This window comes from Papilio xuthus, unplaced genomic scaffold, assembly GCF_000836235.2.
Source record: "Papilio xuthus unplaced genomic scaffold, Pxut_1.1 DF828952.1, whole genome shotgun sequence".
In the NCBI taxonomy this organism is placed as follows: domain Eukaryota; kingdom Metazoa; phylum Arthropoda; class Insecta; order Lepidoptera; family Papilionidae; genus Papilio; species Papilio xuthus.
Window position 1 is genome coordinate 7,042,223 of NW_013529697.1, and position 17,931 is coordinate 7,060,153.

At 33.0% G+C, this 17,931-nt stretch overlaps 2 protein-coding genes across 2 annotated transcripts in view; one reads left to right on the top strand and one right to left on the bottom strand.

Moving 5' to 3' along the window:
- Positions 1 to 4,340: 4,340 nt before the first annotated feature.
- Positions 4,341 to 7,404, bottom strand: LOC106124848 (acylphosphatase-1). The gene is made up of 3 exons (XM_013321847.1): positions 7,255 to 7,404; positions 4,871 to 4,997; positions 4,341 to 4,480 (listed from the first exon to the last, which is right to left on the bottom strand). The coding sequence occupies exons 1-3, from the start codon at positions 7,316 to 7,318 to the stop codon at positions 4,366 to 4,368; spliced, it is 306 nt and encodes a 101-aa protein (XP_013177301.1). The 5' UTR covers positions 7,319 to 7,404; the 3' UTR covers positions 4,341 to 4,365.
- A 2,819-nt stretch (positions 7,405 to 10,223) lies between these two features.
- Positions 10,224 to 17,931, top strand: part of Pgm2a (phosphoglucomutase 2) — an 8,805-nt gene continuing 1,097 nt past the window's right edge. Inside the window, exons 1-11 of the mRNA XM_013325573.1 lie at positions 10,224 to 10,534; positions 11,975 to 12,142; positions 12,550 to 12,641; positions 13,428 to 13,673; positions 14,049 to 14,271; positions 14,777 to 14,961; positions 15,595 to 15,791; positions 16,254 to 16,375; positions 16,705 to 16,881; positions 17,366 to 17,462; positions 17,802 to 17,931. The exon at positions 17,802 to 17,931 is cut by the window's right edge and continues 17 nt beyond it. Coding sequence (XP_013181027.1) covers positions 10,466 to 10,534; positions 11,975 to 12,142; positions 12,550 to 12,641; positions 13,428 to 13,673; positions 14,049 to 14,271; positions 14,777 to 14,961; positions 15,595 to 15,791; positions 16,254 to 16,375; positions 16,705 to 16,881; positions 17,366 to 17,462; positions 17,802 to 17,931 — 1,706 coding nt within the window. The 5' untranslated portion in view covers positions 10,224 to 10,465. The remainder of the gene's footprint in view (positions 10,535 to 11,974; positions 12,143 to 12,549; positions 12,642 to 13,427; positions 13,674 to 14,048; positions 14,272 to 14,776; positions 14,962 to 15,594; positions 15,792 to 16,253; positions 16,376 to 16,704; positions 16,882 to 17,365; positions 17,463 to 17,801) is intronic.

The window sequence follows — 17,931 nt, forward strand, 5'->3', positions numbered from 1 at the left end:
TTCTTTATTACTTCTTTTTTTTTGCACTTGCACTCTTTGTGTTTATTTTAAAAAAAACTATATATTGTGTGTACATATATTGTATATAATATACATATACGATTAACGTTTCGATGTCGAACACAAATATTTAGAGTTTTATCTCTTAATTAAAATATTTAAAAATTTCTTTATGAAATGTAACTTTACGTTAGTTCCTTTTTCTTACGTAATGCAATTTTCACTTCTCCTTATCTTTTTCACGTTGATTAATTTGAGCTTGAATTCTTTATTGGCATAGTATGAATCTCGTACACAGGTGCACAAAATTAGAATTTCGAAAATAGTATATGGCTTGTCTATACGCATTAAAGTCTTTGGTGGATAACAATGAGATAGCAAAATGTTTTGTAAAAAGGTTTCCGTGATTTAAAAACAAAATTTTATGAATGTTTATTTTTTTACACTATTGCCTAAATAAAGATTATTAAATTAAAAACATGAAAAAGACTTAAGCAATTTTTGTATCGCATGTCTAAATGTTCTTAAGACTATGTATTTTCATGTTCATCTTTTGTTATTTATAGACGATTAACCGATTTTTGTTCAAAGATTTATTAGAATTAAATAAGTTAATAGAAGTTAAATGTAAGTATGAGAAGTTGTTGATCTAAGTCAAAGTCATCATTCCACATTTTGTAATATATTTTAGTTTGTATGTCTATGTAAATAATGTAAGTACGTCATGTTGTGAAAGTAACGTATGTAATAAAACTGTTCATAATTGAATATGACGTTTTAATAAATATATCCCGTCCTCTATGTATAAAGACCTGTCTCCACTGACCTGTAAATGGACAGGCTATAAGACGTGGTTTTCTGTGCCTATTCGATATCCGCCATTTTGGCCATGGTAGCGTTTGCCAGCGGTGGTGTGGATTGGAACTAATAATATGAATGGAACTGACTGTCACGTAACATCAGCAACGCGTTTAAATCGAAACGAAAAATAAATGTCATTTCCAAGCAATGACCATTTATAGCAGTAAGTGTCTTTATCTCAATGGAACAGAACATTCTAGAATATGGAATGTGCTCTGGTCGAGTATAGTTTTTTTTTACAAAATATACGTTGAAGGAATGATGAAATATCATTAATTACTAATCCTGTATTATTAAAATTACTTATACAACGAAATGTGTGGCATATAAGAGCGCATATATTATTATGACTAAACGAAATCCTCGACATCCTCTCCTCCGCCGATTAAAGGTAGGCAACGCATATGCGATTGCGTATGTCTATGGGCAGCTGTCACTTTGCTTTTTCAGCGAGTACGGGTGGTCGCTCGCTCGTTTGCCACCTTATCATATAAAAAAAAACCTGGAAAGCTTTTAACGGTAAATAATTAGAAGTAATGGAAAGGAGAGGATAAAAAACAAGAGTTTATTTATAATAGTAATAAATCAAAATAGTACCTATTAATTAAATATTATCTAAAGTCTGTAAACGATTATTAAAATATTATTAATTAATACTCCAAAATTACAATAATTTTGCAATACATGCAAAAGATTATGCAATGTTTAGCCACGCCATAAATAAACGAACCAACTTTTGTATAAAAAGAGAAACATCAAAATCTATTAACCAGGAATAACTCTGAGGTAATATAGACGAATTGAAAACTTCCTGCTTTTATTGAAAATTATCATGATTGTTTAATCCTACTTATAATAGATTTAATCATAATTTAAAAGAGGATTACAGATGCCATAATACTGATCAAAATCATTTTTTAAATATGGAATTGACGTCAATACAAAATCAACTCAATCACTTTATCATGTTAAATTGTTTAAACCTAAAATTAATTTTTTAAAACTAAAATTAATATATATTTAAACTAAGACATTAGCTAATAATCTATACCTTGCCTAAAGGGACTTCTTTTAATAACATATTTTAGTGAATTATTCGTTTTTTTTTTTAATATTACATTTTATATCATAGATTTAAGACTATATGTAATTATAGAAATAAGGATGGATCATAGACAAGTTATTTCCTACTTCGTCCGAGTACAGTTTAAAAGTACAAAATAAACTTTCCCATATATAGAAATTACCGGACAAATTTGAAAAATCTTGAAACCCATAGTTATTTTTATTGTGAGGAGAATTAATGCCAACTCTATGTATTTTTAAACATCTGCTGAAGGAATTACATCTCTGAACCTCCTATTTAAATCTTTAAGGGATGAATTTGATAAAATAGTGTCTTTGTGCGCGCCTACGTAGTAACAGATAACTCAGACCAAAATGTTAAGTCTCTTAGTCTAGAGTATCGTCTGCGTTGATATATACGTCAATAAATCAGTTTGCTATATTACATATAATATAGATAGATAAATAAATAGATAGATAAAGAAATAGTTGAAATAAATCGACAATTACTTATCTCGTTTTTACATAAGTGGCCAGATACATTGTTATGTTTTAAGTTTTATCTTACTTACGCAAATAACTATGATACATAATGATATATAAAAATGGATAAATCTTGATAATATGATAAATGATGGATAGTAACGTTATCTATAGATATCAATCTATATTAGATAATATCTACATTTAAGCCATCTGTTTTAATCTTAATCTGATAGACTAGCTCGTGGAAGTGACAGGATTCAAATTATTTATTATTCAATGTATATATTATGCTTATTAAAGTAATATTTATAGTGCAACAAAGATTTTATCCATGTATATACTTTACTTAACTTTAATATATAATTCTAGAAATATTCGATTCTGTTGGTATAAATGTATTCAGATGTCTTAACGGCTCTCAACTTTGCGCGAAGCAAGCGGCGTGTAGCATGATGCGCGAGGAGGACACAGTGCAGCGCGCCGCGATGATGATTTGGTCCGCTAAGATATTTGAAAATAACAATACACTGGTCCAGCGTAAACTAAACTAAACAGAATAAAAATAATCTTAAAAATCTATACTTTAATCTTAAATGTAATATTATGTATTACTGGCAAATTCAAATTACCTAGCTGTTTAATAATAAGCTATTATGTGCTCATGAAAATAACTCGTTGAGCTTCGTATCGGTTGAAATCAACAGCAATGCAGTAATATAATCTGTTTGATCAATAAATGAGTGCATTGGCACGCTTCCCGATATCACGATAACACGGTGACGTGATCCTTGTCAAATTGTATTTCTTTGTTCTTTAGAGAATAGCTGTCGCCCGCGAGTCTGTCCGCGCGGAATTAAATAAAACTTATTTAGTAGCCTATGTGTTCTTCCAGATGCCATTTTTTCCTTTTATCCTGTGGCAAATTTCAACAAGATCCATTGAGCCGTTCCGAAGATACCTTAAAACAAACATCCATCCATACATCAATTCATCTAATGCGATTTATAATATTTGATAGATATCTAATTTAAAATAAGAACCGTGAAGAACTACTGCAATATTTTCAGAATATATCTAGCACATTTTGACTCATCCGACGAAAAAAGCTACATCTGTTATCAGATTCAAAGATTCAAGAACACTTTCAGTCGGTGAATTTGACTGATGTGTGAGAATTGATAGAGCTTTTTTTTGGTCTATAAATACAATTATTTTAAACTTAGTGTGTAATAATAAAGATTTTAATTTGTGCTTGACGTCCTGCCTATAAGCCTGTTCACTTCTTCCTTTACATATTCTGTTCATATTCAAAGTAAGACATGTGTCGGCAGGAAATGTAAAATCAAACGTTGAACGATAGTGATTTGCATTTGCATCAAGCGTATTGTACATTTGTAAGACGTAATCCGTAGTTAATTCATGAACAATGTAAATACGTGACATTATAGTGTGGCAAATTGTTAACTTTGAGACAAAGTAAAGTGCATTGTAAAAATGTATACGCGCGGACATCTTATATTATTGAGAGAAACGGAATTGTCGTGCGATAATACTTTAGTTATTTACATATGAGTTGCTTGTAGGTATATAAATATATAATTTAATTATGGATTTAGATTACAGTTGAGATCTCACTTCCCTCTTCCGTAGTTACTCTCGGCAATATGTATTCTACTTTATCTCTATCAGCCGTCATATTTGAATTGAATAGTTATAACTAAGCTTAAAGGATGAAATTCATGTCATAAACATGACAGATAAATCTTAGCAGTAAATCAGAGAGAAGAGGGGAATAATGAGTTCAAGGGGATCACTCGAGTTTCACATTTACATATCACGCAGAAATATTTGGCAACGCTGGTATTGCTCCAATAATATAAGCATAAACACGAACAAAAAATAAAAATATAAGAAAAAACAAATTATATAACTAAAATCTTTATTATACAACTCCTAAAAACGTATGCTAAAATCATTATAATCGAAGCGTGTCAAATAGACCCAGTTCCTCAGCTCACATCTGTCTATCTTACAGCCAGGGGATCCAGTGGTGCTCAGCCAATCGAGCCTGCAATCATAGAATAATCTAACATAAACATTATTAAGAGGATATCACTACGTAGGGAATCTTATATGAACCGATTATTTCGTTAAAGTTTAACTAAAAACAAAAGAAAAACGAAAAATCTAATTTAAATAATTCTACTTTAATGCATATTAATCTGGTATACGAAAAAATATAGGCTAATTTCTTAAACGTAATGTTTTATCGATACAAATGTCGCTACTACACACAACTATGATATAAATTGTGTCATATTCAAACCTTTTAAGTTAAATGAGATCTTACTCATTTAGTAAAGCCCAGCCGCAAATATTATTCTGGTCTCGCTGACCCTTATTATTAGAGGACTCGAATCATATTTGTAACCAATAAACTAGCATCTAATGCGCTTACATATGTTCCAATTCCGCTTTCCTCCCCTGCAATTTGCCCACAATTGTTCCCATCTTGGTATTCTTCACCCAACCAGTGATACCTAGCTGCAGCGCAAGATCCTTGCAGTATTTGGTGAAAAAACATCCTGCCAATTAAAAGATACCAGTTATTAAAAAACAAAAGAACCCAACTAACTATACCCCATCCTATAAATAGATAGGCTATTGCTTGGAAATGACAGCATTTACCTCGTTCTTAAACACACCTGTTAATGTTACATGACATTTAATTCTACCTATATTATTAGTTCGAATCCACACCACCGCTACAAACCGCTACCATCAGCGCCAAGATTGCGAATATGAATTAGGCACAAAATACAAGTGTTATAGCCAGTACATTTATAGAGGTTCTCTACACCTACAACACTCTGGGGAAGAGGTGAAATTAACATCTTACTTTTTAAAATAAGTCAAGCTGTTTATGCTAGAGGTAAACACTGAATATATGAGTTATTGTATTTTACGTATATAACTATAGATTTATTGATCATATAACATGAAACATTCAGTTTAATTAGGTCAATCTGTTTGGAGGCGGAGTGAATTATATTTATTTAATAATAAACAGTATTAGATACGTCTCGATCGATTGCATTGTAACTATTGACGTCAAATCGAACCTTGATCTGTTGAAAGTACAAAGATTTATCGAATAATCTTGGTACTTGAAAGTCGCCAGTTACTACTCAAAAACTATTAAAAATAAAAAAAACACATAAAGCGGTTCGGTAGTCAAATGCACGGTTGCTTTGTCGAATTATTCGAAAACAGTAAACTAAATCTAGATAGAATCAGTTGTTAGGTCTAATTTTAGTCTAGATTATTGACAGCTGGCCATAGTCCAGAACATCTGTCATAGAAATGGTTTCACTTGCATCCAAACATTAACGATAAACATTGTATTATTACGTCATTCGGAAATACTTCATTTGTTTTCTTTATTTATTGAACTATGAAGTAACATTAAAAAGCAAGACATCCTAAATCTTACTAATATTATAAATGCAATTGTTTGGATGGATAGCTAGATGGATGTTTATTTTAAGGTATCTCCGGAACGGCTGAGTGGATCTCGCTGATATTTGGCGTAGGTAAAGATCATAGTCTGGAAGAACACATAGGCTAGTCATAAAGTTTTTTTTTTAATTACGCACAGACGGACTCGCGGGTTACAGCTAGTATAATACGTTTACTTGGCATATTATGGTATCATAGTAAACATAATATATAAAAAGAAATCCTTTACAGACTTATCTATTAATAATATATAAACATTACGCAGTACACATTATATAAACCTTTATATATTTACCTTTTATTTATTATATTACCGTTTACCTATTATTAAACAACTATTTATATATTTGTGTTGTTTGGGAAAGTTGTTTACCATTGGTTTCCATTGCAGAAACATTTACAGTCTTCATGTCTTATTCTCATTATTAAAATTTAAGTAACAGTATTGATGTATTTACGTTTATGCAATAGAAACCCATTTATTGAGTATTTTTTCTATTCTACAAAATTTTTCATAAAAATAACTGCATTCATAATTTTTAATTATAGTTTATTAAAGCAAAATTACTATGTATTTTAGGTTTCATTAAGTACTCCATATCGATGCTTAAGCATTTTCTAATTAACAAAATTTAAAGGACAACAGACAATAAATAAGCAATTAAGGTTACATAAATATGTCAATAAAAATTTTCCAATTTAAAATCTTATCACGGTAAGGATTGGCTGTACATATTATATTCCATGATGTTCTTCTCATTGTGTTATTTAAAAATATATTTTTAAACGCTTCACGAGCCGCAGATATTTCTGTGATTTTCTCGTTGTTCTCTGAAAGTTGTCAAATAATCTGCTTCTATATAGTTATTATGTAATTACATAATTTCACAATGAATACATAATGTCGATTTATATTTGTTGTACCCTCGTTGTTACCCGCAGACTTTTTTGCTACACTGAACAGTTTAGGTGCTCGAATATGTTAACTTTGAGTTAATTAGTTATACAGTAGATAACTCATAATAGTGGATTTTAAGACAATCTCTCAAAACTCATACTCATAAACAAACTTAATCCTAAAGTCTGAATTTTGGAAGCTTACAATCATCTTTTTGTTATTTTTGTTTTATCAGAATAGTAATAAATCAATCTATAAATGCTTTTGTACATAATAGCTTTATTAATGGAATTAAAACGTAGAAAAAGTTATATAAATTTATAACATTTACTGCTTTAAATATCAAAAATTATTCGTTTTTAAAATCACAATAAATCTCTATTAAAGTCTATAAAAAGTAAGTAAAATAATAAATAAGAACAAACCTTGTACTTGGCCGAAAACCTCAAACTCTACCGACAGTAAAGTATTAAGATCATCCGTGCCCATATTTCCCGCAAAGAATATAAATCCACGCAAAACTTAACACGAAATAACTCAATAAGCAACTTCCGTCAGCCGCACTAGCTGCATACTGCCGCCCGCCCAAACTGAGCACCGCCCGCCCTGAGGCTAATTACACACAAGGGTAGTGAGGAATAACAAATCACATTGTAGTACTGCTATTGTTTCACCGCATAATGTCAAGCAAGAACAGTATCCACTATTTGACAGTAACTATGGGTTGACTTACTTTTCCACACACTTGACTTAATTCATTTAATCATCCCTTTCATTATCTTCTTACTGAGACTACTATTGGAGTATTACGGCAGTAGAAATCTACTGTGAATGTTTGTTTTAACAATAGAAGTACCGCAATATCTACTGCTCTGCCTCACTGTTCCTCCCTCGTAAGAAAGTAGCATTACTTCTGCCCTGACGCCAAGTTTCAGTTTATTTATACACTCGCCGACAGAATCGATCACGAAGTTTCAAGATCAATGATAATAGCAATAAATAGCTAATTAAGAAGCTATTTATGTTTACAATGTAAACAACAGAGTTGCGATGTTAGAAAAAATAAGAGTGGCTTATTCCCATTACTTAGGTACTGTGAAAGCGGTGGTTTTTTCAGGAAATCAAAGTGGAATCAAATATAAGATAAGGCATTGAAAATTACTGTAAAAAAAATCATTTTAGATTCTAGTAAGTAAAAATTGAACTAACATCAAATTGACTGCTAATTGCCGTTGCTATGGTGAAGGCAATAAAATATTTATATTAGTCAACCTTTTCATTCAGTGGATTTTTTTAGATGTATCCAAACTCAAAATATAGGCTTTATAATAAATCCCAAATGGATAAGGTGGTTCTTCGTCTTATTTTATGTTATATGGGTTATTAAAGCACTCATCAGATGAGATATGAGATCTTAAGATTAATAAAACTCTAGGTATCATTAGGACGTGATATTCCGGAACTTGCGGGAGGGTCGGGTTGTGACGTACAGCGTGTGATTGTGTCGCGAGCTCAGTTCGCAGCGCATTACTGCATCGCTAATTGATCACCTCAATGACGATGCCAACGTCATAAACATTAAAATTCACTCACCAGACAGATCCACTTTCCGCTACAAACATAAGGTACATACATTTTACTAATATTATAAATGCTAAAGCTTGCAGGATTGTATAGACGGCTGTTTCTCAGAGGGTATTTATCTCCAGAAAGTCTAAACGGATCCCATTGAAATTTGGTACAGGTGTGGAGCATAGTGTGAAAGAACACTCAGGTTACTAACTTTTTTAATGCGGACTGAACCGCGTGCGATATGTATGTAATATAAACACCTGTAATGTTTAAAATTCGCAAATAATTACGATTCAGTAGTCGCTGGATGAGTTAAGCGGTTGACCGCATACTACAGAATACATATCAATAGAATTTTTTTATTCATTATACCAAAATGATTACAATGCCATTAGGTTTGTAGACAACGTCCAATATGCTTATGGAGGATCTCTTAAGCAAGGGGTATTCCTCCCATATACTCTTACTACAGCAACGTCTATTATACGTGATACATCGCCCATCTCGCTGTGGAATTGTCGAGTAACTTATTTCCAGCAGTATTACCATACCACCTTAGAATGTACTCTTTAGTACTACGACCGCAGTTTCTATCTAGTCGTTGTTTATTGGCATTAATTAGAAATTAATTAAAAAAACTTTTAATTTAACGACCTTCAATTCACGTGTAGATGTGTTTTCCAAACATGCTTTGGTTACCATAGAGTTGTGGCGTTGTGATGTGTCGACAAATGAAAATCGACGTAGGCCGTGGGCGGTGGGCCGCGCGCCGGACGCGGGGGCGCGGAGTGGTCGGTTCCGTTCGAGCAATTACAATTGTATGATTGGACGCTGATTGAAAAATCAGTTTCCTAATCAACTGACCGGTGACGTCACCCAGGTGAAGCAACCGCACAAAACGAAACGCGCGGGAACAAAAGAATACGCTTGGCAATTACTATTGATCTTATCTTCGTGTTCAAATATTTGGGTTTGTGTAACAATTTTAGAATTAATAAGGCTTATGATAACCTAATCCATACTTCGTAAAATATTAGAACGGAAAACTATGCCTACACAACATATCTAATTATTGTTTTTTCAAGGTGTATACAAATGATGTAAAATGCCAAACCCGGTACCAGTGAATGGAGAACTTGCCCGAGAATTGTGAAACGCTAATGACAGGAACCATGGTTAGCTCTAGTTCTTTATATTAAAGACAGCAAACCTTAGTTAAATCAGGCATCGAACTCGTACTTATAGATTACATCTATAGTATATTTTAATAAATATTTAACCAACAATATTATAAGCAATCGCCCTTAGAAGTTGTAACATAGTTACAACAAAAAGTCCTACGATAATTTCAATAAAAATTAAATCAAATCATGAAATTAACATTGTACATTTAAAAAGATAATTGTCTCCATACCAAGTATGCTCTAGTGTATTTTGCTATTAAAACAAATTAGGCGTTTTATAAACCAATATGTTTTTCTGCAAGCTCTTTTACCGTACAAAAAAAATTTTTTTGCTAATAACAATGTAATTAAAGCCTGACCAACAAAATAAAAAAAATCTGCAAGGATGCTGAATGAAAAAACCCCTTTTATGAGGGCGCTACAATCTTCATTGATATTGCAACACTTTATAAATACTTCAACGTCAATACATCAAACGAACTAATGTCATTTAAAATTAAAATTCTGTGTTTAACACGTATCCACCGTTAATTGCCTATAATTACATAAATAAGAATCAAATATTTTTTGTTTTCTATTTTCTTCATAATTAAGGAATTTATAGTTATTGCTTTATCTACTGTGGTTAGGTTACCTGTCAAAACAAGATATACAGTGACAGTGACACTGACAAATTTTAACAATTTTCGTGAGATCATGTTCAATATTCGTGTTTCTGTAAGCTTTTTGTCGAATTGATCTATTGTATGTGAAACATTCTGTCTAGAATCTAGATGGTATACATTGTCCATAAGAAATTTGTCTTCACATAACACGTAAATTAATTTTTATTGCGGATTTTTAAGTGAAGTACAGAAAGTATTTACCGGGCTTATTCAAAATGACTAAATGTAATAGTGGAAACGCGAAATTGGATGCTGCTGTGGAGAGTTGGTTAAAACATGATAAGGTCTGTAAAGTTATCTTCTAAGTTTTTGTAGTCTTAACTAGCTATCAATTTAGTGATCAATAGAATAATGGAGTGTTCCAGACACATCCGACGTAAACCAGTTTTTTAATACCGGCTTTGTTACAAATTTACTTTTAATTCAAATCAAAACAGTAAAATAATTTAAATGTGCATAGTGAAATTATTTAATAAATCATGCTCATTTTGAATTATTCTTCAATCTGTATTTTTTTTTTCAAGGAGAAGATCTAATAAATTAGAATAAATAAAATTGAGATTGATTAAGATAATTTTTTTTCTACAAAATAGTTTTTTTATTTGTTCGTTTTTTTTTAAGAAAATACAAATGTAAAATTTATGTTAGTGTTATCTAAAATCAATGTAAAATATTCCTAGTACTGTTTTTTTGTTTTCAAATTAATTAATTTTGTAGATGTTATTTAAGAGCCCACAGATTGTTTTGTTATTTTAAAACTGTTAATTATCTTAATCTTACTAATATTATAAATGGGAATGTTTGAATGTATGAATGGGTGTTTGTTTGAACATGTCTCCAGAATGGCTTAAAGAATCTTGATGAAATTTGTTGAAAATAGTCTGAAATAACACAAAGGCTATTAATTAAGTTTTTTTTTAAATCCCATACGGACAGAGTAGCAGGCAACAGCTAGTTTCAGTATAAAGCTTTGTCCAAATCTATCATTGTCAGTGTGTCACTGTATGACCTTATCTATTATGATGAAAAATATGTAAATAATTGCATAATTTGTGGAACATATGTGAATCAAGGTCAAGATATTATCAAGATGATAATGTAACATATGTTTTTATTACGTTATTGTCAGTTGGCATTATATGAACTTGTCAATAATCATTGTATGTAGTTTATTTCTTACTAAAATTATAAATAGGAATGTGTAGATGTTTTTTTTTATGTTTTATAAGCTAGCGCTTGACCACGATCCCACCTGGTGAATGGATAGATGTTTGTTATTAGGTATCTCTAAAATAGCTGAACTGATTATGCTGAAATTTGCAATAGATGTAGAACATAGTTTGGAAAAACCCATAGGCTAGGCTAGTAATCATTTTTTAATTACATGCAGTTGGAGTTGTGCAAAAACTACGACACTGAGACATAGATATATATTGCTATTAAGTAAATAAAAATATATAAATTAAATTGTCACATTTACATTCACTTAGCATGTTTTACAGTCCTTATGTAATAAATAGATACATACATATTTCATATGTCATGTAAGATATGCCCTTGGTTATGATGTGAAGAAATGTCCTTTAATATTATCCTTAGAGCCAATTATCACTAAGCAACAAACCAATATTTGAACAATGCATGTCAGTGGAAAAGGACTCTAAATTAAATTTGAGTTAATTCCAAACTTCAGTTTATTCAATCTTATGTATAAAAATGTACAGAATCCTACAACACGTCAAGAAGTACTTGATGATATAACCAATGCTCGCTGGGAGAAGTTGGAAGGATGTATGCTGCAGCGACAAAAGTTTGGCACAGCTGGGCTGCGCGGGCGCATGGCCGCTGGGTACAACTGTATGAACGATGTTGTGGTCTTACAGACTGCTCAGGTGAATTTTAAATGTTTTAGTAATTGTAAGACTGCTCAGCTCTTACATTATATTCCATGATAATCTAAGATCCAATAAATGCTAAACTTAAAGACATTGAAGGGACAAGCAATAAAGTTATGACCAATATTTGTAAGGTTGTTAATTATAGTATGTAGCTTGCATCAAGGATTTTTGTTTTCCATAAATTTAAATATAATTTTTTGAACTAGTGGCATAAGGCTATTTCTAGTCTATTCTCTACTGGTAACTGGAAAAATTTAACAATGGTTAATTCATGTCTAATATTGTACCCATAAATGTCTTTGTTACCCATGTAAACCCGTCTTTGTATCTTTATGTTTTATTGATAGCGTGACAATCAGGCGAACATATCAAAGTGTGTAAAAACATGCAATTACTTCCAGGGTCTTCTATCGTATTTGAAAAAAGTTTGCCATCAAAGTCAACTCCGGAATGGCATAGTTGTTGGTTATGATGGCCGACACAACAGTAAAAGGTATCTTATTTTAATGATAATATTAATATCTTAAATTAATCTTTCCGAGTTTTATTTTTAATTTCTTATAAAGATTATTTGTGGAACTTTCCAAGAACATACTTCTTTATGTTTCTACATTAATTTAATTTTTCAATCTATCCAATAGGTTATAAAACTAATGTGTTTTCTCCTTCTATTGTATTGTGGTAAATAACAATGAACGGCTATTTACGTGGTCACTGTTATCAGTATTATAAACATAGGCTTGATATTGTAATTCATACCACGGAGGTCACATGATAACTAAGATGACCGATAACATATTAAATTTGCTCAGTAGATTGCTTATAAAATTGACGTTTTATGTTTACCAAAAAGTTGATAGAATAAATATGAAAAAAAGAAAAAACAAATGCTTTTGAATATTGCATAAAATTCACGAAGGTTCGGAGCCTACCCTAAGTGATTAGGCCATAGTTAACCATAATGGACAAGTACGGGTTGGTTGAATATACACATATCTTTGAATTTCTTCGCAGTTATGTGTAGGTTGCATAATCATGTTTTTCTTCACCATAAGAACCTTGGATAAATGTACATATGTAAATAGAAATCGAAAAACACATTGGTACATGGCGGGATTCAAACCCAAGACAAATTACAAATCAAGTGCTTAACTCTTGAGCCATCGACGCTCTTACACACGTATTTTATGCACTTATTAAAATACAAACCCTCGTAAATAAAATTTAAACTATTTAATTTGTAGTAATTATAATAAAATTAATATTTTGGTCCTCTCAGATTTGCAGAATTAACAGCAAATGTTTTTATATCGGCGTCAATACCAGTCCACTTATTCTCAAAGGTGTGTCCCACTCCCTTTGTGTCATTTGCCACCATTATGTATGGCGCCGGAGCGGGTGTCATGGTGACCGCCTCACACAACCCAAGAGAGGATAACGGATATAAGGTCTACTGGGGAAATGGATCCCAAGTTATTGGACCTCATGATGATAATATATTGGACGAGATTTGGCAGTGTTTAGAGTAAGTAGCAGTAAGTAGTTGTCGCTTGCGGCTGCTTCCGCGAGAAATAAAAAAAAAACTTAATTAGTAATCTGTTTTTCTATTCTATGTTCTACATATATGCCAAATTTCAGCATTATCCATTAAACAATTTTGGTGATGCCTTCTAACAAACCGTACCATCCATACATACATCTAAACATTCGCATTTATAATATTAGTAGATTACATACATAGATTCTTAAAGATAATCAAAAATCATTTTGCTATTTGCCATACATTGTATAAAACGTTATTCTTGAAACAAAAAAAAACATCAGACTCGAAGGACCAAATTTTATTTCACAAATTACATTAAAATTATGAAATTTTCTAAAGTAAAAATGTACTTTACAGCATTCCAGATGATCATTGGAACATAGAAGAGATAAGAAGTCATGAGTTAGTCAAGGATTGTACAGTGGATGTATGCAACAGGTACAATGAATACATCCATGCAAGTTTGCATGATGATGTGAGGGAAATGAACAAGAAGACATGCGTGCGCACTGTGTACAGTGCGATGCATGGTGTGGGCTATGAATATGTGCTCAAGGCTTTTGAAGCTGCGGGATTGAAAGTGAGTACTTTTTTTTTAAATTATAACATGAAAGGTCTTACGGTTTTCTGCCATTAATTTTTTTTACATATTTCTCCGTTTTGTTACACTATGTTAAAGCTTTTTGTGTATATTTAAATATGTTTTAATATTATCGGTTTGTATGTCTGTTCATTATGGTTGCATGTATATAAAAGAAAGTTGTGTTAGTTACACTATTTATAACTCAAGAACGGCTTTACCGTTATGGTTGAAAATTGGTGAGGAGGTAGATTAGAGCCAGGAGAAGGATATAGGATACTATTTATTCTATTATATTATTTTTTTCTAATTTATGCCTTGAATAGCCTTATATATATAATAATATTAAGTTTTTTATATATCTATGCGGACGGAGTCGCGGACGACAGCTAGTAGGTTATAAATTAGAAAAAAAAAGACAATTTTTTATGTATGTCGTCAAAGTCAATTAGACTCCTTTTTTTTAAAAATTAATTATTTGTTATTACTTATCATGTTTCCTTAGGAACCGCTAAGTGTGCGGGAACAGCAAGATCCGAACCCAGATTTTCCTACAGTGATGTTCCCTAATCCAGAAGAGAAGGAGTGTTTAGAACTCAGCAAGAAGTTGGCAGAAGATAACGGTATCAAGTTGGTGCTGGTCAATGATCCGGATGCTGACAGATTGGCCGTTGCCGAGTATGATGACAAGTATGTTAATGTATAGAATCTTACTAATCCGAATATTTGGATGGATGGATGTTTGTTAGAAGGTATCTCCAGAACGGCTGCATGGATGTCGCTGAAAATTGTCATAGATGTAGGTTACAGTTCAGACGAACACAGAGGCTGCTAATTAAGTTTTTTTTTAATTCCGGTCGGACAGAGTCTCAGCCGTATGCTGATAATATAATACAATGAGAACTGCTTAATACGATATCGTTTAAAACGACATTTAGTAGCCAAATAGAGTTTTTTTATGACGTAGCAAATAAGCAAGTGGTTATCTGAATTTCCAGAAATGGTGAAGCGACCATAGCCCAGATGCGTTGCCTACCTTTTAACATAAACAGAATATTTCCTCTTAATATGCGTTCACTCCTTCTTTCCTTCGTTAAATACACTTCCCCTTCCTATCCTCATTTTAAAATAGAGTGGGAAGGGGAGAGTACTAAAATAGGCCTCAACAGACGAAGCGCGGTTTTACCTCCATCTCACGCATGTCTATAACATTAAAAAAAACTTGTCATAGGGACAAACATTCATATGTTTGTTGCTATGACAAGTTTTTATGTGCTATGTTTAAGTGGTAAGGAAATTTAATTCCTCGACTACATATTATAGTAAGAAGACATGGAAAGTATTCACTGGTAACGAGATGGGTGCGCTGCTGGGCTCGTGGCTGTTGGAGCAGCACAGCAAGACCAGTGATGACTGTGACGTGTACTTGCTGGCCAGCTTCGTCAGCTCCAAGATGCTGAAAGCCATTGTAAAAGGCAGAGGATACTTCGTGGAAACCCTCACTGGTTTCAAGTGGATGGGTATGTATTATTTGTCGAACATTTTAAATTTAATTGAAAGAAAAACTGAAAGCTGATAGGTGGCGCTAGCGTCAACAGTGGAATGTCATCTGTCAAATTTAGTCTGTCATTCTAGCGTTTATTTTTTTTGTCGTATCTTTTAAAAACAATACTTTATTTGTTAACATTTTGAGTGAAATTGAAGTCTGTTTTTTTTCATAATCGTAATCCTTATTGTTAGGAAGAATTCCGACACTATGCCGGTGTATCGGCGCAACACTATCGTTACTAAAATGTCGACGTCTATGTCCCCTCACTAATCATTCTGACACTTCACTTTGTAATGAAAAAGCGCCATTAGCGCTAAAGGATTCTAACAATGACTAAAATTATATTGCTGTCTCTATTATAACAGAGAGATAGAAAGTGATGGCGATATGTTGATACACGTGTAAATATAGTGTGTATAATTGTTGTGGTCAGGTAACACAACACTGGTGCTCTCGCAACAAGATAAAAAGACACTTTTCGCGTTTGAAGAGGCCATCGGCTACATGTGCGGTTCCCGCGTACCTGACAAGGATGGCGTCTCTGCTGCCGTACAGGTATTTGACAGACTGACAGACAAATTGACACGTGTTCACCTATTGGTCCAAACCCAATCATTATTCGTATTTTTTTTAATTTTGTGCACTTTTCACTTTCACGTTCATCAGAAGACCCAGCACGAAAATTCCCGAGAACATTTTCGTAACGTTGTCGACAATACATCACTTTCCATAATTTCTCGCAAATTTTCATACTAGCCTCGCTGAGGAACGTAAAAGTTAATATGCATTTATAAACCTATTTTAATTAAAAAAACATAGTTCGCAATTTCTTTACAAAGGGATGATAAGTTTTCGCTTGACCTTGAAATGACGTTTTCCTGTAGGTAGCATCCCTGGCCTCCGAGCTGTACTCCAGCGGGTCATCTCTGAGTGAGCAGCTGCAGGGTCTGTACGCGCAGTTCGGGTACCACGTGTCGCAGAACGGCTACTTCATCTGCCACGACCCCGCCACCATACAGAAGATATTCAGACGTATCAGGAATTACCATGGATCTGGTGTTGTTAGTATTCTTGGAATGATGACTTCCATACCTAGCAGCGTGATCTACATAGGGAGCTTGACACATCTGACTTTGAGGAGTTTCTTTCCGCTAACACAATACACAACTCACGCCTGTAACCCAAAAGGTTAGGCAGAGACTACGGATCTCCATTTGGTGTGACCTAACGAAAATCCGCAATTCACTTTTCCACTTTTCGGGAGAAGGAACGTGACGGGTGGCGTCGCCGCTTTTTCTCCCGGGACTTCATGCATATATTTGAAATTTATATTTTCGCAAATTAAACATTTCTTAATTAATGTCCTTACTGTCTGTCCACGTGCCACGTTTGTTCTGACTGATCTCCGGAATGGCTATACCCATTTTGATGGGATTTTAAAGCCTTAAAATACCTGGGTCATGATTTAAATCAACTGTTAAAATTGGCAGATTTTACCAGAAAATCTTTAGCGGTATTGCTTTAATTATTGTGTAATTTTTCCAGTACCCTAAGAAAGTTGGATCTTGTGAAATCGTTCACATAAACGATTTCACACAAGGCGTTAAAATACCTGAGAAGGCCATCGGAGAAGCACATTTAAGTAAGTATAAGCATTTCTTTCCGTGGGTTTCTGAGACACAAATCACCATTTGAAACATATTTATATGTCGGTTTTATCAAAGATAAAGACAACGATATGTTTTATGCATAGATTTTTGTCTCAGTCTCCTATATGCGATTTTTTAGATGTGTGGATGGATGGATGGATTTTTGTTTGAATGTATCTCCAGAACAGCTGAACTGATCGCAATTGCATTTGGCACACGAGTAAAACATAGTGTGCAAGAACACATGGACTAGTAATTATGTTTTCTAATTCCGCGCGGACAGAGTCGCGAGCAACAGCTAGTATTTAATATAAATATGTGTAAATTTATAGAAGTGATCGGCACCGGGTTAGACCAGGAGTACAGGAGCGGGGAGATGATCGCGTTCCGCTGCGACAGCGGCCTCAGTGTTACAGTACGCACCAGCGGCACCGAGCCCAAGCTCAAGTACTACACGGAGCT

Bases quoted from the DNA above. Each gene is read 5' to 3' on its own strand.
- LOC106124848 (XM_013321847.1), bottom strand. From the start codon at position 7,318: ATGGGCACGGATGATCTTAATACTTTACTGTCGGTAGAGTTTGAGGTT. The intron at 4,998-7,254 runs GTTTGTTCTTAT...TTTAATTGGCAG, and splicing joins GGTTTTCGGCCAAGTACAAG to GATGTTTTTTCACCAAATAC. The intron at 4,481-4,870 runs GTAAGCGCATTA...CTATGATTGCAG, and splicing joins AAAGCGGAATTGGAACATAT to GCTCGATTGGCTGAGCACCA.